The following is a 27,394-nucleotide window of genomic DNA, read 5'->3' as shown; positions in this document are numbered from 1 at the left end:
AAAAATTGGAGGTGTAGTGGACAGCGAAGAGGATTTCCTCAGATTACAACAGGATCTTGATCAGATGTGCAAATGGGCTGGAGTTTAATTCAGATAAATGCGAGATGCCGCATTTTGAGAAAGCAAATCTTAGCAGGACGCATACACTTAATGGTAAGGTCCTTTGTTGCTGAACAAAGAGACCTTGGAGTGCAGGTTCATAGCTCCTTGAAAGCGGAGTTGCAGGTAGATAGGATAGTAAAGGCGGCGTTTGGTATTGGTCAGAGTATTGAGTACAGGAGTTGGGAGGTCATGTTGCGGCTGTACAGGACATTGGTTAGGCCATTGTTGGAATATTGCGTGCAATTCTGGTCTCCTTCCTAACGGAAAGATGTTGTGAAACTTGAAAGGGTTCAGAAAAGATTTACAAGAATGTTGCCAGGGTTGGAGGATTTGAGCTATAGGGAGAGGCTGAATGGGGCTGTTTTCCCTGAGCATCGGAGGCTGAGGGGTTACCTTATAGAGGTTTATAAAATTAATGAGGGGCATGGATAGGGTATATAGACAAAGTCTTTTCCCTGGGGTCGGGGAGTCCAGAACTAGAGGGCATAGGTTTAGGGCGAGGGGGGGAAAGATGTAAAAGAGACCTAAGGGGCAACCTTTTTGCACAGAGGATAGTATGTGTATGGAATGAGCTGCCAGAGGAAGTGGAGGAGGCTGGTACAATTGCAACATTTAAAAGGCATTTGGATGGGTATATGAACAGGAAGGGTTTGGAGAGATATGGGCTGGGTGCTGGCAGGTGGGATTAGATTGGGTTGGGATATCTGGTCAATATGGACGGGTTGGACCGAAGGGTCTGTTTCCATGCTGTACATCTCTATGACTTTGACAGTTCAGTGACTAAGTATAAAATATTGAATTTGCAACAATTCACTTTAAACCCCAACTTTCAGCATGAGGTAGTTAAACATTCCTTGATATCTTGCTATCTTTCTACAGGCTACCTGGTGGATGAACTGCAGACCAATCTAGCAAACATCTTTGCAAATAAATAGCCTCCAAGACTGATGAAGAACAATACAAATTAAGCTTTTCAAGAATTAGCGTTAGATTTATATGTTCACTGCATTCTTTCAATCAGCTCACTTTTTCAGTTGCCAATAAGTTTGCCAGAGTTCCATGCCAAGCTTTTGACACTTCACGGACAGAGGTAAATGATATTTGCAGGTTTTTTGAGTCTTTCTCAAGCGCTCTCAATAACTGTTCAGGCACATGTTGTGTGCATCCTTCAAGTAACTTATTTATTGATGCCAGCTCTCGCTCAATCAGGATTGATAGCTGTTCCAATTCCACTTCGAAATCCTGAAAACGCAATGTTAAAATTACTAAAACGTTACCATTCTTAAAATATGTGCATAAAGTCAAATAAACAAGTAACAAAGGAAAATGCATTATATTGTGTAACAATTAGGTTTGAAGCAAAGAATATTCACCTCTGCCAAGTGGAACTGTTCACGAAGCATCGTAAGGTTGGCACCAGCTGGTTGCTGCTGCTTAAGTCTGACCTCAACATCCAACACAAGAGAAAGGTAACTGACGAGATTCTCATCATGTTCCAGGCATTGCTGTTTACTATACATGGGCTAATGACAGGCAAAATAAATTAAATTGACTTATAAATTTTAAAACCCTTAACCAATTTCACTGGAGAAAATTTTAAATTTGTATTGATTTTAACCAATTATTTTTTGTCTGAAAAACCAACAAAAAGCTCCTGTTGAATTGTATTTAGAATTAGAACCCTTAGTGTGGAAACAGGCTTTTCGGCCCAACAAGTCCTCACCAATCTCCGAAGAGTATCCCACCCAAACCCATTCCCCAATACTCTACATTTTCCCCTGACTAATGCACCTAACCTACACATCCGTGAACATTATGGGCAATTTAGCATGGCCAACTCACCCAATCTGCACCTTTTGGATTGTGGAAGGAACCAGAGCACGCAGAGGAAACCCACTCAGACATGAGGAATGTGCGCACACTTCACACAGAGTTGCCTGAGGCTGGAATTGAACCCAGGTCCCTGGCACGGTGAGGCAACAGTGCTAACCACTGAGCCATCGCATACAACATACATAAAGTGGAAGATTAAAATAACTGTAGCACATTAAGTATGTGGGCCGACATTCAAACATGTTACTGGGCCAACCTTATTATTTTTATAATCATTATTTCAGTTAAATAAACTTTTGGCTAATTCATCTTGTTATAACATTACAATATCATAACATTATCAACTTCAGTATTTGGTCTGAACAAATGAATTTCTGGGGCATTAGTACAGGAGTTCCTTACAAAACAATCTAGTGCTACTTTATTAATAACTGCCCTTTCTATCATAGGATTTCTATCAGCTTCTGCTAACACTGAGCTTTGTTCACGTAAGCTCAAAACTATAACAACTCATGTGAACCTTGAAATTAACTTTACCTGGGCTGGCAAGTGGCAGATGGATTCAGTGTTATGCAAATACCAATAAATGACTGATTATCTCCAGCAAGAAAAAAAAGCTCACAATCTTGACCAAGTCTTCCCTTAACCTTCAATGCCACCAGCACATCAAACACCACTTTGTCCAACATATAGGGCACCATAGGAATCAAGTACCCTAAAGAACTTCATGCGAGCACAATATTCTAAGGCAGAAGCGATGGCCTCATAGCATTATTGGAGGTAGTCATGTCTGACATTTGTATGTTTTTAATATTACTTGCCTCTAATCAGCTCAAAGAGTCGTCGAAAAGTGTGGTACTGGAAAAGCATGGGTCAGGCAGCATCTGAGGAGCAGGAGAGTTGATGCTTTGTGTATAAGCCCTCCAACAGGAAGGTTGAGGGGCAAGGGGGCTGAGAGATAAATAGGGTGTTGGGGTGGGGTTAGGGGGAAACACAATAGGTGGATGCAGGTAAGGGGCAATTGCGATAAATTGGTGGGGAGGGTGGAGTGGATAGATTAACAGGTAGGACAGGTCAAGAGGGTGGTGCCCAGTTGGAGGGTTGGATCTGGGATGAGGTGGGGGAGGGGAAATTTGGAAACTAGAAGTCATTGCTGTGTGATCAAGTCAGGATGTTGTCAGATTTTGCTGTATAGCAACAGCAACTGCTTCATTATCGGAGGGCTGTGTATTTATCAAACAGCCACAATTCTAACCTGTGTTGTTGAAGGATGGACATTGAAGTGACTGAATATAACTACCTGAAATACTATCTTCAGGAATTCCTGCAGCCTTGTCCACAGGCTTAGTTCCAACAATGGAGGTTGCTTGTGCAAGCTATGAACCTAGCTATTTCTGATCAGAGTGAATGGCCTTAAATGACCAAATATTAAGGCTGCTTCCAGTTATTACTTGCCAAATGCTACATGGAGCATAACAGCGCAGTACAGGCACTTCGACCCTCTATGTTGCACCGAGCTGTGGAACCAATCTGAAGCCTATCTCACTACTCCATTTTCATCCATGTGTTTATCCAATGACCATTTAAATGCCCTTAAAGTTGGCGAGTCTATTACTATTGCAGGCAGTGCATTCCACGCCTCTACTACTCTAAGTAAAGAAACTATCTGACATCAGTCCTATATCTATCACTCCTCAATTTATGGCTATGTCCCATCATGCTAGCCATCACCATTCAAGGAAAAAGGCTCTCACTGTCCATCCCGACTAACCCTCTGATAAGATGTCTCAATTAAGTCACCTCTTAACCTTCTTCGCTCTAACAAAAACAGTCTCAAGTTCCTCAGCCTTTCCTCATAAGGCCTTGCCTCCAGGCAACATTCTAGTAAATCTCCTCTGAACCCTTTCCAAAACTTCCACATCCTTCCTATAATGGGGAGGCCAGAACTGTAAGCTATACTCCAAGAGTGACCGCACCAGAGTTTTGTACAGTTGCAGCATGACCTTGTGGCTCTGACACTCAATCCCTCAACTAATAAAAGCTAACACACTGTATGCCTTTTTACAACCCTATCAACTTGGCTGGCAAATTTCAGGATCTATGCACATGGATACGGAGATCTCTCTGCTCATCAACACTATCAAGAATCTCACCATTAGCCCAGTATTCTGTTTTCCTGTTGCTCCTTCCAAAGTGAATCATCTCACAATTTTCCACATTAAACTCCATTTTCTGCCTCTCAGCTCAGGTCTGCAGCTTATCTACGTCCCTCTATAATCTGCAACATCCTTCAGCACTATACAAAACACCACCAACCTTAATGTCATCTGTAAATTTACTAACCCGTCCTTCTACACCCTCATCTAGGCCATTTATAAAAATTACAAACAGCAGTGACCCCAAAACAGATCCTTGCAGTACACCACTAGTAACTGAACTCCAGGATGAATATTTCCCATCAACCACTACCCTCTATCTCCTTTCAGTTAGCCAATTTCAGATCCAAACTGCTAAATTCACCCTCAATCTCATGCCTCAGTATTTTCTGTAATAACCTATTGTGGGGAACCTTATCAAACCCTTTACTGAAATCCGTATGCACCACATCAACCGGTTTACCCTCATCCACCTGTTTGGTCACCATCTCAAAGAACTCAGTTTGTGAGGCACAACCTACCCTTATTCCTAATCAACTTATTCCTCTCCCGCTGATTATAAATCCTCTCTCTTGTAACCTTTTCCAACACTTTACCCACAACTGAAGTCAGGCTCACTGGTCTATAAATTACCAGGGTTGTTTCTAACCCTCTTCGTGATGAAGAGGGCAACATTTGCTATTCTCCAGTATTGTGGCACTATTCCTGTAGGCAATGACGACAAAGATGAAAGCTAAAGACCCTGCAATTTCCTCCCTGGCTTCCCAGAAAATCATAGGATAAATCCTATCCGGCCCTGGGGACTTATGTATTTTCACACTCTCCAGAATTGCTAACACCTCCTCCTTGTACCTTTCTATCAAGGATAACCACTCTTCCCCTCATTTCTGGAAGTTAACTTATGTCCATGTTTTGGTCCAAGGCTAAAATGAGATCTGGAGCTAAGTAGTTGAGAGCCGGTACACAAAATCATCTCAGTTAGCAAGATGTTGCTACATGCCGATTGATAGCATTATCTGTGTTCCAATTTAGGAATTAATTGTTACTGCAATATCTCCTCTGTTACAGACCTCCCTTTCTTACCGGAAGAATCCATATCCCGGAATATTGAACTGACAGTCCCACCCCTCCTTTAAAATTAATTCTGTCATAGCAATGATATCATATCCCTATGCGTAAATCAGCAACCTCAAATCATCTGCAAAATTTCCTACATGTAAATAAACATCAATCTTGCCATGCTCCCTTGCACCTTAACTTTATTACAGATGCTGTGCCTTACAGACTGACTTGTTTTTTTCTTCTATGTTTGTCTTATCCCAATTGTATCTCCACTCTGTATCACATCCTTCTGCTAAAGAAGTTTAAACCCTCACCAATAGCATGAGCACGTCTCCTCTCCTTTTTATTTCTCAATCTGTACTTGATTTGCCAATAGGTTCATTATTGGAACCCTTCTGGTTCAGCCTGTTATACTCATTAATAATCGTTCAATCTACTTGTCCTAAGGAGATACAAGTGCTGCCCTAATCAGGTAGGTACAACGTACTCTCGAGTGATTCTAGTATCCCTACCTCAGAGGCAGCTGACCGAGGTTCAAGTCCCATCTGTAATAACCTCTCTTGAAGTTACATATCTTGGATTCTTAATTTGCAGCAAACTGCCTTACAAGGTCCAACAAATACTTTACGGGCATGTGCAGAGGTAATTAGTGCCCGACTGCAACGTTTGATCCAATAAGTCAACAGAATGTAATATAATCAGAATGTAATATAATCAGAAAGCTTTGTATTTGCTCCAGAGAGAAAAGGTAAACTCTTTTGTAAACACTCAAAGAAGTTGTGAAATTTATATTTGGAAACCGAGTCAAATAAGCTTTGAACACCAATTTATACTCCTTTATTAATTATAATATAGTAAATAATAGCCTAGATGCTTCATAGGAATGTTGTAAAATAGAATATAGCATAGCTGCATAAGGAGGTATTATGGCAGGTTTGAGTAGTGTCTTAAGAGAAAAACAAGACAGAAGGGCAGAAAGGTGTAGCGTCTAGCCAACTAAAAATACGTCCACTAATAGTGAAGCAAATAACATCAGAGTACATAAGAGGCCAGAATTCGAGAAACACTACTATTGCAGAGATCTGTAGGAGTGAAGGAGATCAGATGGAGGGATTTGAAATCCATGATGAGAATTCCATTGCTTGACCATGAACCAATGTAGTTCAGTGATTACAGGGATGATAAGGGAATGGGACTTGGTGCAAGTTGAGATATAGGCAGTCATAGAGATGTACAGCATGGAAACAGACTGTTCAGTCCAACCTGTCCATGCCAACCAGATATCCCAACCCAATCTTGTCCCATCTGCCGGTACCCAGCCCATATCCCTCCAAACCCTTCCTATTCATCTACCCATCCAAATGCCTCTTAAAATGTTGCAATTGTACCAGCCTCCACCACATCCCCGGCAGCTCATTTCATACACATACCACCCGCTGCGTGAAAAAGTTGTCCCTTAAGTCTCTTTTATATCTTTCCCCTCTCACCTAAACCTATGTCCTCTAGTTCTAGACTCCCCAATCCCAGGGAAAAGACTTTGCCTATTTATCCTATCCATGCCCCTCAATTTTGAAAACCTCTATAAAAGGTCACCCCTCAGCCTCTGATGCTCAGGGAAAACAGCCACATCCGGCCTGTTCAGCCTCTCCCTATAGCTCAAATCCTCCAACCCTGGCAACATCCTTGTAAATCTTTTCTGAACCCTTTCAAGTTTCACAACATCTTTCCGATAGGAAGGAGACTAGAATTGCATGCAATATCCAACAGTGGCCTAACCAATGTCCTGTATAGCCGTAATATGACCTCCCAACTCCTGTACTCAGCAGTGTTTTCTATGATCTAAAGTTTACAGAGGGTAGAATGTGGGAGATCAACCAAGAAGTGCATTGGAATTGTCAAATGTAGAGGTATCAAAATGAGTGAAAATACAGAAAAACTATTCTATATACAAACTATATTAAAATGCCAGCAATTTGTATAGGAAACTGCATATTTTAATCCTGTGATCAAACTTTGGGGGTGCCAAAATATTTCTCATTTCAGCCATTACAATCAAGTCATTTCATTTTGACATGAAATTGCTTAATATTGTCATTCTACTACAAAGGAACAATAAATTTTGACTCATTGACCCACAGTAGCATACTGCAACAACATAGTGTAGTTTTTCAGTTTTTCTTTACTCATTCCTGGGTTGAGGGCATTCCTGGCTAGGCAGCATTTACTGCCCATCCCTAATTGCCCAGAGGGCGGTTGAGATTCAACCACGTTGCTGTGGGTCTGCAATCACATATAGGCCAGACCAAGTGAGAAGATTTCCTTTCTTAAAAAGGACATTAGTGAACCAGATAGGTTTTTCCAACAATTAGCAATGGAGTTATAACAGTCATTAGATTCTTAATTCAAGATATTTGTTGAATTCAAATTCCACTGTCTGCCCTGGTGGAATTTGAACCCAGGTCCCTAGAATGTTAATCGGGGTCGCTGGATTAACCATCCAGCAATAATACCATGAGGCCATCGCCTCTGCCTGTTACTGTATATTAGCAAAATCTCTATTCACTGTAAGTGTGTTCATTTTTATCTTCAACAATTTTGAACTAATGCTACTGATCCATTAATATTGCAATCAAGGTTCTAAATACTTGTATCTTCTCATTTCACATTTTGAATATAACAGCTTGCAAATATTTACCTTTAAATCAAAGGTATAGGTTAGGCCAGAGAAACAGATCAGCAAGGTGCAAAAATCAGTAATCCCCCAGAGCAGCTCACAGACTTGATTCTTCAATCATATTGAAGATACAATCTAACTGTGCAGCACTACATTCAGCAGAATATTAAAAAAAAGCTAGATGCTAGCCTTCAGTGAGTTAAAGGAAGTCACACACTTATGTCTATTATTTCACATTAATGGGCCTGATATGGAACAACACTCAGAGGAGCCTAGTCTACAGTTAGATAATCCTTTCAGTTGGGTTTAAGTAATTGAAGTGTGAAAAGACAAATAAAATAAAACAAACTTTAAATAAAAATTATTCTTCAATATGTTATAGCTACCTGCTTTTCTTCCTCATCTGATCTGTTCTCAGTACTTCTGGTATCTTTGTTATCTCCTCCTCGCTCACTCAAATTCATCAATGTTAGTTCTTCAGTTTGTTCCTGTAGGAGGCTTTCACTGGTCATCTGGTCAGTTTCAACATTGTCCACGATAAGGACACTCTTATTAGCTGCTTCAGAATTCATTGCAATGTTCTGGCCCAAGGAGTTATTCAGCTTTTGACCAAATTCAGTCTTTTCCTGTTCATTTGTGTATGCTATTGATCTCTCACCTTCACTTAACTTTGTGATGAATATTTCTTTTGATTCTGGACACAGGTGCTTATCTTTTGAAAATATTATTAAGTTTTCATTTATCGTGTCGTTAGTTAGAAACATGCTTTCTGTGGGCACAACAGATCGTGCTGTTTTGCTCGCACTGGAAAGTTTACCTTCATCAGATATTTTACCCGTTAATTTTTCACTATGCTCTAGATTTTCTTTTTCCTCTGCTTCTGCATTTGATTCTTCAGTGTGCTTAACATCTGTTGCCATTCCAAGAAACTTCATTTCAGATACATTTTCTACATCCAGCTTTTGAACAGTTTCCTTGTTTTTTCTTAAAAGTGCATCTCTCTCTTTAGGATTCATAGGCACACACTCTATTGAGATTTCATCTTCCAGTTGGTATCTAGCCAATTCATTTATTCCCTTTGCCCCATAATTAGGAAGATCTTTTATACTTGACAAAATCAGTTGTTCCTTTTCTTCTGAATTGGGTTCTTTCTTTTCATTATCCACAAAATAGATTTCTTGAACACTCTTACCTTCTAAATTGTTAGAAATTATGCTTTGTGTTCCATTTCGAGAATTATGATCATTTCCTTCCATGAACTTTGGACAATCACTCATTTCCAAACAAATAACATCCAGTTCTTTCTCCATAAGATTTAAGCATTCCTCTGAACCATTAGAAAGCTCAATTTCTTCTTCAACCACTTTGTTGGCATCTCCAAATTCAGTCTCTTTGTCCATACACACCAAAGCTTCTTGAGCAGCAACTGTCAGTGAACTTGCACTATGAGTAACAGGTAATATATCTTCTTTAACTGCCATTTTATTCATTTTAGGTGATATAGGCGCTTCAGGCAATAAAAGCACTTCACTTTTAGAACCGACCACTTTAATTTCACCACTCAACTGATCGTCAGTATTTGCTGTTGGAAGGAACATAGAGGTCATTTCATTTGAAGATAGTTCCTGGGAAGAGGTCTTTTGCATTATGGGTTTAACAATTTCTACCATCTTTGCAGCACTGGTCTTGTCAGGATTAGGGTATTCACTAAGAAAATCTAAATTGAATTCAATTTCCTTGGCCATGTTTTGAGTAATAAGACCACTTGCAGCTGCTTGAACCAGTGGCACCTGGTCTCCAGTAAGTGCATCAAATATTCCTCCATTCATAAGTTGATTGGTAGCAATAATCTTCAGCATGTTGTCATCTAATAGCCCACATTCTGTAGCTTTTGCAAGAGTCATTCGGTTACCAGTCGCCCTATCCACAATTCCACCACTATCAGCTTGGGCCTGTAGCAATCGCAAAGCTGGCACTGGATCCACTTTCATTGCTTTTATTGCTTCATTTACAGATAAAGTCTTGCCAGAGTCTTCATCTACAATTCCTGTAAAATATTTGACCTCCAAATATCTCTTGCCAGATTCCATGTCAATTTTTCCTTTTTTTATTAACTCTGAATAAGGTAATATCACACACTGTGCAGGATCCACAATTCCTTCATTCATTTCAGGAGAAGCCATTGCCTTTTCCATTATAGATGTTTCTAACCATCCTTGCTTTGTTGCTTGAACTAATGTCAGACTTTTAGATGTTCCTGGTTCATTGAACCTTCCACTCAAAGCCTGGAGTTCTTTCACCTCCAAAACAAAGTCTGAACTCACAAGGCCTAATGTTACAGCTTCAGACAAAGTGATTGGTTGCATTGTCTGAGGATGGAGATACACATGCTGACAAGCTTTCTCTACTTCAATTAATTCATCAGCTACATCTTGGTCAACTAGGCCGCATTTTGCTGCGTCAGTTACAGAAAGTCTCGTTCCTAATGTGTGATGGTTAATGCCCCCCAAAACAACCTGTTTTTTCAAAACATTAAGAATGGTGGCTTTATCAAGGATACCCCTTTTTCTTGCTTCAACAATAGAGATGCATTCTTTTGTCTGAGGATCCACTATGCCATTCATTTCCAGCTGTAATGAGATCTTTCTCAGCCTTGTGTTATCATCAGATTCCTTTCCTTTAATGGCCTTCTCCAGCTTGGTCAAATTATCCAAAGGTGCATTAGCCACCAAACCCATTTTTGATGCTAAAGTCACAGACAACTGTTTATCTCGTTTTAAGTCAATGATTCCACCGGAAACCACTTGTCCCTCCAGGATTCTAGCTGCAGTTTCCTGATCCAGAAGGCCAACTTCAACTGCATCTTTAATGGAGCGTATGGAAGAGTCTTCTGAATCAATTACACCACAAATAACTTTTTCAGAATTAAATATCTTCTGAATCAACTGTTCATCCACAAGTCCTTCATCTACTGCCTCAGCTATTGTAAGTGTTTCATGGGTTTGTGGATCAAAGAAGCCACTGAAGATGCACAGTTTTTCCATCAGTTTGAGCGCAGTGTGGCTTTGCAGCACCCCTTTGGCCACTGCTTCATTGAGTGCTAGTTTTTGTCCTGTTTGATCATCAACGATGCCTCCATGTTGAAGCTGGTCAATCAGAAAGTTTAATGCCAATTTCTCTTCCAAACATTCTTTGGTTGGAATGGACTTTAAAGCAGGTTCTAAGTATTGGACAGCTTCTACTTCTTCATACTGCTCAGAATTTTGCCTGTCAGATAGGTGTTCACTTTTACCTTTTATTGTCTCATTCAGATTACCTTGTTCAACTTTTTCTTCAAATAATATTGGTTCACTCGAGCTAGCATTTATCAGTGAAGCATCTCCATTAAAAGTTTCAGCCATATTTTTTACTACCAAGCTATGAGATTTTTGAAGTGATGTTTGAGCCATAGATGCCGTAACATCTATTATAGAGCCAATTAATGGTGCAGCTGTCTGCAGATCAAAGGTTTCTTTGTTAATGTTATCCTGCTTTTGAGAAGGTGATCGACTTTTCATGTCAGTTACTGCAGAAAGTGAAGTGTCATTATCTTTGTTAGATATAGGTGCTTTACATTGTAATTCTGTCGATTTGTCAGTGGTAGCAATTTCATTAATGATTACACTAGTGACAGGTTTAGATTTATCCAATGTTTGTTTAAGCTTTTCTTTCTCATCAGTCTCATGTTTCGTTTTCTTTTTTCTTTTAGTCATTGGTTGTGATTTAGTTGAGAGAACATTCTTGCTTGTTCCTGACTTATCATCTAATTCTTGAAAGACTGGTGAGTCTATTTTCTTATTGACTATTTCTTTGCTGATCATAGTTTCCTTCATTTGTCCATCTGAGCTTGACTCATGTTTTCTACGAACAACTTCAGATTTCTTCTCATCACTTTTTAATCTGTCATTCTGCTTTAACTTTACATTATCTGAATGACATATTGCAACAAAATCTGTAGGGTTTATTTCCACTAAAATATCCTCTCCACTGCATTCCTCCAGCAGACCTTTCTCTTTCATGACCATGGTTGCACCTATGATTTCTTTTGTGATGTCATTCAACTCAGCATCAACCAAAAGTAACCTGTTACCAGTGTGCACATCCATGTAACTTTGTGCCATCAAATACGATACCAGCTTTTCCTCCGCTATTTGACTATCAGAAGCTTCAGTACCATTGTCTGTATCCAGACATGGCAAATTGAAATTTGCCAGGCTCTCAGAAGTTGACTGCCAATTCAATCTGTTCAGGTTTGGAGTACCTGGTTCTTTCATATTTGGTATCACATCAGGTATATGAATAGACTTTAACACCTTAGCAACTTCAGAGTCTACAATTCCATGTTGAATTGACTTCTCCCAGGACAGCACTTCAGTTGTTTCTGGGACATAAAGTTCTGATATTGTCGCTCTCCTCTTCAGGATTTTGTGCGCAAGCTCTGTGGAGACAAGTCCCTGTTGCAATGCGTTAGCCATAGGAAGGACTTCACCAGATTCTGGCCACAACAAACCCTTAAAGGACAACTGGGACTGCAATATAACCAATGCACTTCTTGATGTCATCAAATCCCGTTGCACAGCTTCATCCAGTGTTAGTCGCTGACCCGAGACAGGATCAATAACACCACCCATCTGGATCTGGCGAATTAATATGGAACAGGCTATGTCATGATCAATTAAATTATGTCTCACTGCTTCGTCCACTGTTAATCGGTGCCCTGTTCTGGGATCTACAATGCCTCCTGCAAACAGCTGGGCTTCTAAAAGTCTTACCATCACCTGCTGATCTATCAGGCCTTCCTGGATAGCACGGAATATACTAACTTTCCTACCAGATTTCAGGCACACCATTCCACCAGCAAGTTGCTTTATTGGAAATAATGTCAAACCAGTTTCTTTATCAATAATGCACCGTTCCATCAGTTCTGAAAGATTGAGCTTTTCTCCTGTGTTTGGATCAATGAGACTTTTCTGCATTCTTTGTCTAGCTTTCAGCTTTGAGTGAAGAGAAGCACTAATCAGTCCCTGTTGTAAAGTCCAATCCAAATTCATAGCTTCATCCACTGATGGGTGACAAGGACCACCACTGCAAAGTTGTGTCTCCAGAATCTTCAGCCCAACATTCTCTTCAATTTTCCTCTCTTCAACAGCAGCAGCAACAGGCAGAAGCTTCTTGTTTTTAAAGCTTGTGGTTTTCAGCAGCTGTATGGCATTCTCCAGAATTTTTAAAGATTTAGCTGTTCGGTTATCTAGTGCACCTCTTTCAAAAGCTTCTTCCACTGATAAACTTTCATTTGTTTCAGGTGTTATGAGGCCAGAATTAATGACTTGAATTTGCAGCAAAGCGAACCCTGTGTCCTGGTCTATAAGGCCCTTCTGCATGGCATGGAAAATTGAAAACATTTCAACTGTTCCTAGGTCAATCACACCTGCAATTGTTTCATTCTCCTGGAAAATGTAAAGAACAGGTTAGGTCATTGAAATTCAAGCAACTATTACGTATACATGCTTATTTAAAAAGGGCAATTTTTGGTTTATCAGTAATTAATTTTTACTCATTTTGACAAAACCATTTTAAAACTACAGAAGGTGAAAGACAATTCGTATGGACTTTGCATTTAAAGCTTAAAAAAAACCTAAAAGGACATTGAAGCCATTGCAATTGTATATTAGTTGATTCATAACAGTTTATCACTTGAATTTAGTATGCTCCACTTCGGATGACTTTAAGTCAGTTTCTGTTGTAGTCCACTTTTTGAAATCTGCCAGATTTAGTGATGGGTATGAACTTGGCTTGAAACTCCCTTCAGAAAGCAATATTTTCACTTCTAATCGTCACTACACATTTAGGTAGACCAGCGAACCTGAGAAGCTCTTTGCCAGTTCCATTATCGCATTTTGAGATGCCTCAGCATCATGATGTCACAGAATGAAATATCCTAAGTTGATGCAACTCTAGTCAGTTCTGCTGCTGGTAGGTAGCTAACTTGTGCTTTGAGATAATAAACTAAACTTTGAATGGTCTCTGAAACTAGACAATTGAGTCTGGCCCTGATGTAGCAGGAAATAAAAGGTCTGCAATCAGTTATAGGAAACTAGATCCCTCACTAGGAAAAATTACAAGAGAACGTCTTTAAGAAAAGAAAAAAATGCACTCGAGTGCTTGATAACCTGAAAGATGATTATATTAACAAGAACAATCATTTAATCTTGACGGAGCAATGGTTGACAATGCACACAATGTGAAAATTACATTAATGAGCTGACAGATATTAAAACCACAAAACTGCATTGCCATTTGTGGTTTATGCTAAAAATTTCTGAACTGTTGTACACTTGTAAATGTTGCTGTACACGTCTCAAAATTATAAAATAATCTAATTAAACATCATAAATGGATTTTAGAAAGTGAACTTGTAGTGTTGTGGGATGGTAATACAGTGAGCTTAAGCATTGCACAAAAAAAAGCAGGCAAGACAGCAAACATGGCAGGTAATGTTTTGACCTAACAAAACACTTAATAGACTTTAATTCTTGTCATTTGTCAACTGTCAAACGATATACAAAGTTAAAAAAAATCACAACACCAGGTTTTAGTCCAACACTTTATTTGGAAGCACTAGCTTTTGGAGCACTGCTCCTTCATCAGGTGGTTGTGGAATATAAGATCCTAAGACACAGAATTTACAACAAAAAAGTTTAGTGTGATGTAACCAATTTTATATTGAAAAAGACCTGGATTGTTTGTTAAGTCTCTCACCTGTTAGAATGACCATGTTGGTTTCAGTTCTTTCATATGTAAATCACAAAATGTTTTTTAAAACTTACATTCTTAAGTGTATTTTAAGAAGTGGTGTCATGTCAGCCCAGATAATGCATTTAAGATGTGAGCTGCACTGTGAGAGACCGTCTGTGCCACAATGATCAGATTGATTCTAATCTTAAAAATGGATTTACAGAATCTTACATGGATTCATGCAGTGTTTGAGCAAAGTAAAACGTGATTCTGCAAGTGCTAATTTACTTCACAAATTTATGTGTATGTGTGCATGGCGGGGTTTGTTGGGGGAGGGAGAGGAGGGGGTTATGAGTGTCTGAGAGAGAGTGTGCGTATGTGAGAGTGTAAAAGGATATAAGTCTGAGAGGTTGCGAGTCCGTGCATCAGTGTGCGCATATTGCAATGGGGTCACCTGTAGTTTGACATGAAACCAAGGTCCCAGTTGAGGCCATCCTCTTGAGTACTGAACTTGGCTATCAGTCTCTGCTTGGCCACTTTTCGTTGTTGCCTGTCCCGAAGTCTGCCTTGGAGGATAGTCACCCGAAAGTGCGAGGTCGAACGTCCTGGACTGCTGAAGTGAAGTGTTCTGCAACTGGGAGGAAACACTCTTGGCTGTTGATTGTTGTGTGGTGTTCATTCATCCATTGCCATAGCCTCTGCATTGTCTCAGCAATGTACCACACCTCAGGGCATCCTTGCCTGCAGCGTATGAGATAGGCAATGTTGGCTGAGTCGCATGAGTACCTGCCACTGACATCGTGGGATGTGTCCCCACGCATAATGGTGGCATCCGTGTCGACATTCTAACACATCTTGCAGCATCTACCATGACAAGGTTGTATGATGGTGTTGTGAAAGCCGCGCAGTTTGCTATAAACACTGATCTGTTTGAGGTTTGGTGGTTGTTTAAAGGTGAGAAGTGGAGGTGTGGGGAAGGTCTTGGTGAGGTGCTCACATACAACCTTGTCATGGTAGACGCTGCAAGACGTGTCAGAATGTTGACACGGATACCACGTTACACATGCGGACACCACCCACTGTGTACGTGGCAGGTAATCATGCGACTCAGCCAATGTTATCTCTCTCTTATGCTGCAGGCAAGGATGCCCTGAGGCATGGTTGATTGGACAGACCAAGCAGGGGCTTGGACCATGCACAACAATTAATACACGTGAGTGTTTCATCTCAGTTGGAGAACACTTCAGCGGTCCTGGACTTTCGACCTCGGACCTTCAGGTGACTGCCCTCCATGGTGGACTTCGGGACAGGCAACAACGAAAAGTGGCCGAGCGGAGGCTGATAACAAGCCCGGTACCCAGGGGGATGGCTTCAACTGGGACATGTCACACTACAGATGATTCCATTGCACTATATACACACAGGCAGGCAGTCTCATACACTCATATATACACCGCAGAAATTGCGAAACCTGCATACCTCCTCCCTCACCTCCATCCAAGGCCCCAAAAGGAGCCTTCCACATCCAAAGTTTCACCTGCACATCCACCAATATCATTTATTATAGCCGTTGCTCCCGATGCGGGCTCCTCTACATTGGGGAGACTGGACACCTCCTAGCAGAGCACTTTATGGAACATCTCTGGGACACCCGCACTAATCAACCACACTGCCCTGTGGCCCAACATTTCAACTCTCCCTCCCACTCAGTCGAGGACATGGAGGTTCTGGGCCTCCTTCACCGCCGCCTGGAGGAAGAACGCCTCATCTTCTGCCTTGGAACACTTCAACCCCAGGGCATCAATATGGACTTCACCAGTTTCCTCATTTCCCCTTCTCCCACCTCACCCCAACTCCAAACTTCCAGCTCAGCACTGTCCCCATGACTTGTCCTACCTGCCTATCTTCCTTTCCATCTATCCACTCCACCCTCTCTCTGACCTATCACCTTCATCCCCACCCCTATTCACCTATCGTGTACTCTGCTACCTTCCCCCACCCTCCTCCTCAACCTATCACCTCCAACTCCACCCCCATTCACCCACTGTACTCTGTGCTACTTTCTCCCCACCCCTACCCTCCTCTCATTTATCTCTCCACCCTACAGGCACTCTGCCTGTATTCCTGACGAAGGGCTTTTGCCCGAAATGTCAATTTTCCTGCTCCTCAGATGCTGCCTGAACTGCTGTGCTTTTCCAGCACCACTCTAATCTAGAATCTGGTTTCTAGCATCTGCAGCCCTTGTTTTTACTTGCTCTCATATATACACTCCCACACACACCCAGTCATAGACTTTTCCCCTTTACACTCACACACATTCCTAACCCCAATGACACCTGGCGAATTTGTACTTGCACAATTACATTTTACTTTGCTCAAACACTGCATGAATCCATGTAAGATTCTGTAAATCCATTTTTTAGATTAGAACCAGTCTGACCATCGCGGCACAGTCTCACACAGGGCAGGTCACATCTTCAATGCATTATCTGGGCCGACATGACACCAATTGTTAAAGTTCACTTGAGAATGTAACTTTTAAAGACGTTTTGCGATTTATATATAAAGAACGGAAATTAACATCGTCATTTTAAAAGATGAGAGACTTAAACAATCCAGGTCTTTTTCAACATATAATTTCAGTTACATCACACTGTAAGCTTTTGCTATCCATTTTTGTCTTACAATCTTATTCTCCACAACCACCTGAAGAGCAGTGCTCTGAAAGCTAGTGCTTCCAAATAAACCTGTTGGACTATAACTTAGTATTGAGATTTTTAACTTTGTACACCCCAGTCCAACACCAGAATCTCCAAATCACATCTAAGAATGAGATTCATCGGAGTTTTGTATTTGAAAAAGACTATAAAAGACAGTATAGCTGAGCACTTGCTAAACAGTGACAGGATTGGACTGAGTCAGCATGAATTTATGAAAAGAAAATCATACTTGATAAATTTACTGGCATTCTTCAATGACAAAAGAGGAGATGAGGGGGAGCCAGTGGGTATGGTTTATTTGATTTTGACGAAGTCCCACATAACAGCTTAGCACGTAAAATTAAAGCACACTGGATTGGGGTTGTTGTGTTGAGATGCATCTAAAACTTGTTGGCAGGCAGGAAACAAAGAATAGGAGTAAATGGGCCTTTTACTGAATGGCAGGCAGTGACCAGTAGCATACCCGAGGGATCAATGCATGGGCTCCAGCTATTCACAATATATATTGAATTATTAAGATAAGAGAACTACATGCAATATCCCCAAATTTGCAGATGGCAAAACTGGGTAGGAAAGGGAGGAAGATGCAGAGATGCTTCAGTGAGAGTTGGACAAATTGAATGATTATACTGCAAATACCATGCATTTGCTCAATGTGAATAAATGTGAGATAATCCACTTTGGGAGCAAAAAGAGGAAAGTGGATTATTATCTAAATGGCTATGAACAGGTGGGGGTGAATGGGGATGTCACGCTTCAATTACACAGCGCTTTAGAGAGATCACATCTGGAATATTGCGTGCAGTTTTGGTCTCCAAACCTGAGCAAGGATGTTCTGTCTATAGAGGGAGTGTCATGACGATTTGCCATATTATTTTCCGAGACGGCAGGACTGATGCATGAGGAAAGCTTGAATAGGTTTGGAGTATATTTGCTGGAGTTCAGAAGAATGAAGAGGAAACTTTTATAACTAGACAGGGGAGATGTATGAATGATGTTCCTGATGATGGGGTAGTCCAGAACCAGCAGTCTCAGTCTGAAGATACAGGCAAACCATTAAGGACTGAGTTGAGGAGAAATTTTCACCCTGAGAGTAGTGAGTCTGTGGAAGTCACTACCACAGAAAGCAGTCGAGGCTAAACATTGTACTATTTCAAGAAGGAATCAGAGGTAGCAACTGGGGTTAAAGGGATCGAAAGATGGGGGGAAAAATGGGAACAGGCCAGTGACTTTGGATGATCAGCCATGATTATAAATGAATAGTGGAATAGGCTCGAAGGGCCAAGTGGCCTACTCCTGCTCCCATTTTCTTTGCAAGCCTGAAACTGGTTATATAAAATATTTTCCTCCTTACAGAATTGTTTATTTAATGCAGTTTGACATTTTTAGAATGAAAAACTGATCATACCAAAATATGATAATTTCTGGAATTTTATCATACATTTCAGAGATCCTGAAAGCCACAATGTATGCTATGATTTTTGGGAAATGTTAAATTTATCACCTGTCCTTAATTTCAATGAAGGAGGTGGTAAGTGCGCTGTTTTCTTGAAACACTGCAGTCCTCAGAATGGAGATGCACCCATGGTGCTTATTAGAAGGATTTTCACCCAGTCATAATGAAGGAACAGCAGTAATATAATTCAATTCAGGACATCGTGTTGCTTGGAGGGGAACTTGCAGATAATGTTCCCATGCATCTACTGCCCTTATCCTCTGGCTGGCAGAGGTCTTGGGTTTGGAATGCACTGTCAAGGGAGGGTTGGTGATTTACTGCAGTGCATTTTGTAGCTAGTATATTAGGCTGCCTCTCACTATAGAGTGGTGAAGATGATGGATGGCGTGTTAATCAAGTGGGTTGCTTCATCCTGGGTGGAGTCAAGTGGCTTGAATGCCGTTGGAGCTGCACTCATCTAGCCACATGGGGAGTATTTCATCACACTTCTGAGTTGTGCCATTTTGATGGTTCATAGGGAATTAAGATGACAGGAGGCAAGTTACTCCCTGCAGGATTCCTAGCCTCTGACCTGCCCATAACTGCACAGCATTTAAATGGTTACTCCAGCTCAATTTCTAGTCAATGATAATGCCCAGGATATTGATATTTAATTGCTTGGCATTATTTTAATTAGAAATACACAATGAACAAAGACATAAATGTGACAAAAGTAGAATATACCAATTTAGAACAGGAAAAGACAAAAACACTCACTTACCAGTAGGCTTGCCAGTAGCAAACAGAGCTAATGCGAGTATTTCAGCAGTGTCACACACAGTGTAAGCTTGTTGTTAGGTCCAGCATGCGGCTTATGGGGTTTTTTTTGCATCAAATTTTAATCCATCTTCTATTTCAGAAGGGTTAGTTTTGAGTTGTAAGCAAGGATGCTGGTTAATTTGACATAATTATTCATAGGAAAATCAGAGTGACACATCATGCTCAACTTGTCATGGAAATTCATACTTGATAATGATTGCACTACGTTGCTTATAGCAAACAAAGACCATACCATCTTCAAACGTAGTTCCTTTCTACAGTGAAGCAATAAAGATATATATATCCAACCTCCTGTTTGCTGAATAATGCAGAGAAGGTAGGTTCTAAGATTGGCTATTTATCATGAGACACCTTACAAATGCCGAAATATTAATATATTGTGAGAACACTGTAAAATATGGCACAATTAGAGTTAGTATCAGGCTGTATTTCACAGTGCATCACGATATATAGGTAACATATGGGTAGCCTGGAAACAGACATTAGGTGAGTAACTTTGGAAAAGTGGTAGTAATTGAGCAAAACTCAATTAGACCGTTCTTATTTCTACACATATCACACATACAACACACACCCACACCATGTCATGCATTGATGAAGCAGTAAACAATTAATGAGGTCTGAAAAGATTCAGTTTTTGTTTCTCAGGCAATGTAATCTCCGTCAGCAGGGGCCTTTACAGCCTGATCCATAAAATATGCTCAGCATTCTAAATACTTTGGATTAAGGTAATTAAACTGATGGTCCATACGCCAGTATAACACATATTAATGTCACAGTTTGAATAGGAACAGACAGGATTCCTCTTGGTGTGGTGCTAATATTTATTTCCTGACCAACACAAAATGATGTTTGATCAGACTGCACAAATTGACTGCCAAGGTGTTCCCCAAAGCACTCCTCTGGTCTGCAATTGATCTCACTAAGATAGAGGATACTGCAACAAATACAGTGGACTAGGCAGAAAGAATTCTAAGAAAGCCACTGCTTCAGCTGAAAGGAGTGGGAGGGCTTAAGATGCTGAAGGTGATAGAGGAGTGGATCAGGTTACCCTGAAGGGAACTGTCCCTTTGGAAGGCTGACAGGAGACGGGAGGAGGAAAAAAAATGTTTGGTGAAGTTGGCAGAAATGACAGAGTATAATACTTTGAATTTAAAAGGCTGGTTGGGTGGAAGGTTTGGACAGAAGAATCTTATTACGGTTCTGGGAGGTGTCTGGATTTCTTGGTTTTGCTTTCTGGAGAAGAACTTGGATCCTTCCATTAATACCTACATTGGATCTATCTTACATCCCTTCAACCATTCTTACTTCCTTCCTTTGCCCTTTATGCTGTGACAGGCGAGATCTCTAATCATTCAAACTCTCCCTGACCTTCTCTTATGGTCCACTTGCTCTCTCATACCTTTTTCGACTTCAGTCAGTTAAGAGGGGTGTTAAATTGGAATAGAAATGTTAATTTTGATTCTTCCCACAGATGCTTTCAGACCTGCTGAGTTTCGTCAGGCAAATGGAAACTCTATTTTCCTTTACAACTCACATCATACAATATTATTTGTTTGCTTAATGAAGAGTGCTAATTTGTAGTGGGATTTCTTTAAATGTCAACTATGATTAGCCGGATAAATTTCTAGCAGTTTTTCCACTATAAATGAAGCACATAGCGGATACATACTTTGAAAAGAAACACAAGGCAAAGCACACACAGTTTACTACAGGGAGCACATTGAAAGCCAGCATTGTTGATTTGGAGATAATCGGCTGAGAAACACAAAATTGTCTGTGGGTTGAGTAATCAGATGTACATGAATAATGATGTTCACTCCGTGCTATTACAGATAAAACACACCATGCAATGAAGTGTTTTTTGTTCATTTATGCAGTCACAAATACATTCATATACTGATCCATGTAGTCACATTACCAGATGTTGGAGGCAGTAAAAAGATACTTGAAATATTAATTCAAGAACAATATTTTTATGACCCAAAGTATACCTTGCGCTGCACTTCTTCAGTGAGTTTATCCTGTAGTTGCTGAAGTTGCTCTGCTGATTGCTCACACAGGTGACTATATGTTTCTTTTAGCGTGTTCAACTGTGACATCATTTGTTGTTCTTCTTCCGGAGACATCCTGGAAAGATTCAACAATTAGTAATTAACATTGTCTGCATTTGGGAACAGGGAGTAAAGGAGGGCAAATGAAATGAGGAAGGAAACCTCTGCATGGGATTCTTCCAAAAAACAGTCAAACTTCATTTGATCATTGGGATGTTAACATTTATACTGAACCAATTCCCATTTCTTTTAACATTGATATTATGGTCAGTGCTTTCCAGCAATGCACTCACTAATCTGCGATTTCCCTCTATTCTTTCTAATAGACAGGAAATTCACAATCTGCCAAATGAACAAACTCTGCCCATTTTTTTGAAGAAAGTGATTTCAATTAGGTCAGAAAACACGAGCCAATTGCTGGTATTTAAAAATTAAATATCATACAACTCTGAGAACTCAAATTCCAGTTTCCTTGAGAGTTTGACAATAATCTGTATTAACCAGAAGTAGACATTAGGATACAAAATTAATATTTACATTACATAGCTCAAACCATATGCTTACAGATAACACAAACTTCACTTTCAAATTGCTTCAGATTCTGGAGACCTTTTCCAGAAAGGCAGAAAATGGGACTAGATTAGGCCATGTAGCCCTTCAAATCTGCTGTGCCATTCAAGATCACCTAAATCCCTGTTCTCACTTTCTCCCCATACCCTTTGAGCCCTTTAGCCTCAAGAACTATATCTATTTCCTTCTTTAAAACACTCAATGTTTTGACATCAACCACTTCCTGTGGCAGAAAATCCCATCGGCTCACCACTCCCCGGTTGAAGAAATTTCTCTCATCTCAGTCCTAAATGGCCTCTCTCATATCCTTAAACTGGGACTCCAAGTCTTTTGCATCTGGAATGTCCTTCCTCAGTTTCCCCTGACTAGTTTTGTCAGAATTATAGGTTTCTAAGAGAAATCACCACCCTCATTCTTCAAATGGTCTTAAACGATCAAATTTCTCTTCATACATTAATCCTGCCAGTATTATTGAACCTCCCTCTTTACTTATCTTTTGCCATTCAGATAATAAATAATCTCCCTTTGTTTTTGCAACCAAAGTAGATAACTTCACATTTTTCCACATTATACTATATCTTCCAAGCATTTGCCCACTCAATTTGGCCAAATCACATTAAATCATCTGTGTCTACCTCACAGTTGACCCTCCCACCAGCTTTGTATCATTTGCAAACTTGGAGATTTACTTTTAGTTCCATAATCTAACTCATAATATTGAGTGTAGCTGGGGACCTAAGCACTGACCCCTACGGTAGCCCACTGGTCACTGGCTGGCACACAGACAAAGGCCTGTTTATACCTATCTATTTCTTGTTTGACAAAGTTTCTATCTATATCAATATGCTACACCAATTGCATGCAGTTTCAGTTTACATGCTAATCTCTTACGTGGGACCTTATCGAAAACTTTCTAAGTCCAAGTAAACCATATCCACTAGCTTACCCCTCATCAACTTTTATAACTTTCTTACAAGTTATTTCAACATACAAAAATACATTTCGCACATATGAAATCTGGAAGGACAGGATGACTTGCCAGATGAGATATTTTGATACAATGAAAGGAAGCATTTCTTTATGCATTCATTAACATGGATTATCTTTTAACTCAGCAGCACTGGAACCTAAATGGAGAATGGTTTTATTTTGATTTGTAGATCGAGCTTGAATTATACCAATATAATTTCATGAGATATTAAAGACAAGTATATTTTTATTTAATATTATAATTCTCAATATATTTCTATGGTATTTGTACCATTTCTACCTTGGGGAAAAACAACCTCAATCCAAGTACATTAACACAGGAATGGGATGTTGGTGTTACACGTCATGCAGATGACCCTGCAGATATGCTACTGCACATAATTAAACTTCTTCATATTGCTCTGACAATTATTCGTATGTTTGTATGCACTTATGTAGATATCAAATGAAATGATGATAATAGCAATAAATTTTATCTTAAAGGCAAATGAGGATCACTTCCACCTGTCCACATTATTTCTTCTGGATGTCTCAGTATAGATTTCCAATTTTAGCATCTGTATTGCTAGTTAAATGATTATAAAGTGGTAAGTGTGGGTTACTTTGCTTATCTGTTGATCAAGGAATACAATAGAACTTCCTTCACAAGAAATTACTTTGCACAAACCATGAACTGAGCAGGAATTACAATTTGTGAAATCTAAGTTTCCACACCCGTACATAATTAAGTCGGGAAGCAGATCTTTTCCTTTCCCAGCTGTTCATTTTTAGTAAACGTGCTGTCATGGTAGCAACTGAGATCCAAACACAAATACAAAGTACAACACCAACTAACCTGTTCCCATGCTTTGCTAGAAAAATCTGTGCTGTTTTGACCGCTTCCGCTATTTGATCTTTCTTGGCATTGAGTTCTTCTGTAATTGCCTGTACCAAGAATAAATATTTTTAGGCTTTGCTAGTATGCTTTCACCTGGAATGGTATTTCCCAAATAGAAACTGCCGACGCATCACAGTAATGCAGTTTTAGCAACATTAAACTGATTTTATTTGAAATGTTTTACATATGTTAAATTATGGAGGGAAATATAATTTGTAAGTATACATTTACTTCAACATTTAATTATCAAAATGATCACAGACTCTGCTTTCCATCTTACCAACTTAAAAATGGTTAAAGGATGCATGCAAATTTGATGTGAATAAAAATGGTGATCCTACGTAGCTAGTAGACAATCTATTGGGAAACATTGGTTTTAGATAGACAACTACTACCAGGGCTTTTGTCCGAAATGTCGATTTTACTGCTCCTCGGATGCTGCCTGAACTGCTGTGCTCTTCCAGCACCACTAATCCAGAAACTATTACCAGTATGTAATGCAATTTTTAAAACAAAATCCTTCCAAGGATTAGAATTTTTTTTTAAAAAAAGGGACTGACCAATGATATCAATTGCAAATTTACAATAGGAAATGCAGATGTGCACATTCACATATCGTGTTGAACAGAGATTTTGGAGAAGATTTGTACTCAGGATGTGGATCAGGTTGTAAGTTTTTTTACTGAGCTGGTAGATTTGTTCTCAGATGTTTTGCCACCATGCTAGGTAACATCATCAGTGAGCCTCCAGTGAAGCATTGGTGTCCTGCCCTGCTTGCTATTTATCCGTCTCAGTTTGTCGTGGTAGACGACATCATTTCAGAGAGATTGATGAATGGGCACCAACTGGCCACTAAAAGACATGACCAACTATAACTGGTGACAAAACGTCAGAGAACATATCTACCAGCTCAGTGAGCAAACTTAGAACTGGAGTATGGAGCAGAGTATATTAAATCATGGCAGCAAGAATAAATAGCTGCAAATGTGTTGCTGGTCAAAGCACAGCAGGCCAGGCAGCATCTCAGGAATAGAGAATTCGACGTTTCGAGCACAAGCCCTTCATCAGGAATAAGAGAGAGAGAGCCAAGCAGGCTAAGATAAAAAGGTAGGGAGGAGGGACTAGGGGGAGGGGCGATAGAGGTGGGATAGGTGGAAGGAGGTCAAGGTGAGGGTGATAGGTCGGAGTGGGGTGGGGGCGGAGAGGTCAGGAAGAGGATTGCAGGTTAGGAGGGCGGAGCTGAGTTGAGGGAACCGACTGAGACAAGGTGGGGGGGAGGGGAAATGAGGAAACTGGAGAAATCTGAATTCATACCTTGTGGTTGGAGGGTTCCCAGGCGGAAGATGAGGCGCTCCTCCTCCAGCCGTCGTGTAGTTGTGTTCTGCCGGTGGAGGAGTCCAAGGACCTGCATGTCCTCGGTGGAGTGGGAGGGAGAGTTAAAGTGTTGAGCCACGGGGTGATTGGGTTGGTTGGTTCGGGCGGCCCGGAGGTGTTCTCTGAAGCGTTCCGCAAGTAAGCGGCCTGTCTCACCAATATGACCCCGCCCCCACATCGAGCAACGTCACCACGTCTAACTCCGCCCCTACTTCGATCTCTGTCCCCGCCACTAACCCCGCCCCCAGCCCCAGCTCCAGCTCCAGTCCCACAACAGGTCCTAGCTCCCAGCCTTGCTGGATTTTCACCATCCCTCCAGATCTCCCCCTCTCTGAGGATGAAAGATCAGTCCTCAGCAAGGGCCTCACCTTCATTCCCCTACGCCCTCGGATTAATGAGTTCAACACGCGGCGAGATATTGAACAATTCTTCCGCCGCCTTCGCCTCCGTGCCCACTTTCACAACCAAGACTCCCGCCCACCCTCTGACGACCCCTTCTCCCGCCTCCAACACACCCCATCCACCTGGACACCCCGTGCTGGCCTCCTACCCGCCCTCGACCTCTTTATAGCCAACTGCCGCCGTGACATTAACCGACTCAACCTGTCCACCCCTCTCACCCACTCCAACCTCTCACCCTCAGAACATGCAGCCCTCCACTCCAATCCCAACCTCACCATCAAACCCGCAGACAAGGGAGGCGCGGTGGTAGTTTGGCGCACTGACCTGTATACCGCTGAAGCCAAACGCCAGCTCGCAGACGCCTCCTCTTATTGCCCCCTTGACCACGACCCCACCTCCCACCACCAAACCATCATCTCCCAGACCATCCAGGACCTCATCACCTCAGGGGATCTCCCATCCACCGCCTCCAACCTCAGTCCCACAACCCCGCACCGCCCGTTTCTACCTCCTGCCCACAATCCACAAACCTGCCTGCCCTGGCCGACCCATTGTCTCAGCCTGTTCCTGCCCCACCGAACTCATCTCCCAATACCTCGACACGGTCCTGTCCCCTTTAGTCCAAGAACTCCCCACCTACGTTCGGGACACCACCCACGCCCTCCACCTCCTCCAGGATTTTCGTTTCCCCGGTCCCCAACGCCTTATTTTCACTATGGACATCCAGTCCCTGTACACCTCCATCCCCCATCACGAAGGACTCAAAGCCCTCCGCTTCTTCCTTTCCCGCCGCACCAACCAGTACCCTTCCACTGACACCCTCCTTCGACTGACTGAACTGGTCCTCACCCTGAATAACTTCTCTTTTCAATCCTCCCACTTCCTCCAAACTAAAGGAGTTGCCATGGGCACCCACATGGGCCCCAGCTATGCCTGCCTCTTCGTAGGATATGTGCAACAGTCCATCTTCCGCAACTACACTGGCACCACCCCCCCACCTTTTCCTCCGCTACATCGATGACTATCGGCGCTGCCTCGTGCTCCCACGAGGAGGTTGAACAGTTCATCAACTTTACTAACACCTTCCATCCCGACCTGAAATTCACCTGGACTGTCTCAGACTCCTCCCTCCCCTTCCTAGACCTTTCCATTTCTATCTCGGGCAACCGACTCAACACAGACATCTATTATAAACCGACTGACTCCCACAGCTACCTGGACTACACCTCCTCCCACCCTGCCCCCTGTAAAAATGCCATCCCATATTCCCAATTCCTTCTTCTCCGCCGCATCTGCTCCCAGGAGGACCAATTCCAACACCGCACAGCCCAGATGTCCTCCTTCTTCAAGGACCGCAGATTCCCCCCAGACGTGATCGACGATGCCCTCCACCGCATCTCCTCCGCTTCCCGCTCCTCCGCCCTTGAGCCCCGCTCCTCCAACCGCCACCAAGACAGAACCCCACTGGTTCTCACCTACCACCCCACCAACCTCCGCATACAACGTATCATCCGCCGCCATTTCCGCCACC

General features: G+C 41.5%; 1 protein-coding gene across 12 annotated transcripts in view; it reads right to left on the bottom strand.

Annotated features, from left to right (window-relative positions):
* Positions 1-27,394, bottom strand: part of macf1a (microtubule actin crosslinking factor 1a) — a 536,531-nt gene that overhangs the window by 197,534 nt on the left and 311,603 nt on the right. For 8 of the 12 annotated variants that reach the window (XM_060847668.1, XM_060847672.1, XM_060847670.1 and 5 more), the window contains exons 34-38: positions 24,046-24,134; positions 21,591-21,726; positions 8,214-13,313; positions 1,476-1,625; positions 1,129-1,344 (exon numbers count right to left, since the gene is read on the bottom strand). In XM_060847668.1, the coding sequence (XP_060703651.1) occupies positions 1,129-1,344; positions 1,476-1,625; positions 8,214-13,313; positions 21,591-21,726; positions 24,046-24,134 (5,691 nt within the window). The remainder of the gene's footprint in view (positions 1-1,128; positions 1,345-1,475; positions 1,626-8,213; positions 13,314-21,590; positions 21,727-24,045; positions 24,135-27,394) is intronic. The other 4 variants (XM_060847675.1, XM_060847676.1, XM_060847678.1 and 1 more) reach the window with 1 other exon arrangement.

Source organism: Hemiscyllium ocellatum, chromosome 30 (assembly GCF_020745735.1).
Source record: "Hemiscyllium ocellatum isolate sHemOce1 chromosome 30, sHemOce1.pat.X.cur, whole genome shotgun sequence".
NCBI lineage: Eukaryota > Metazoa > Chordata > Chondrichthyes > Orectolobiformes > Hemiscylliidae > Hemiscyllium > Hemiscyllium ocellatum.
This window is presented reverse-complemented; position numbering and strand designations above follow the sequence as displayed.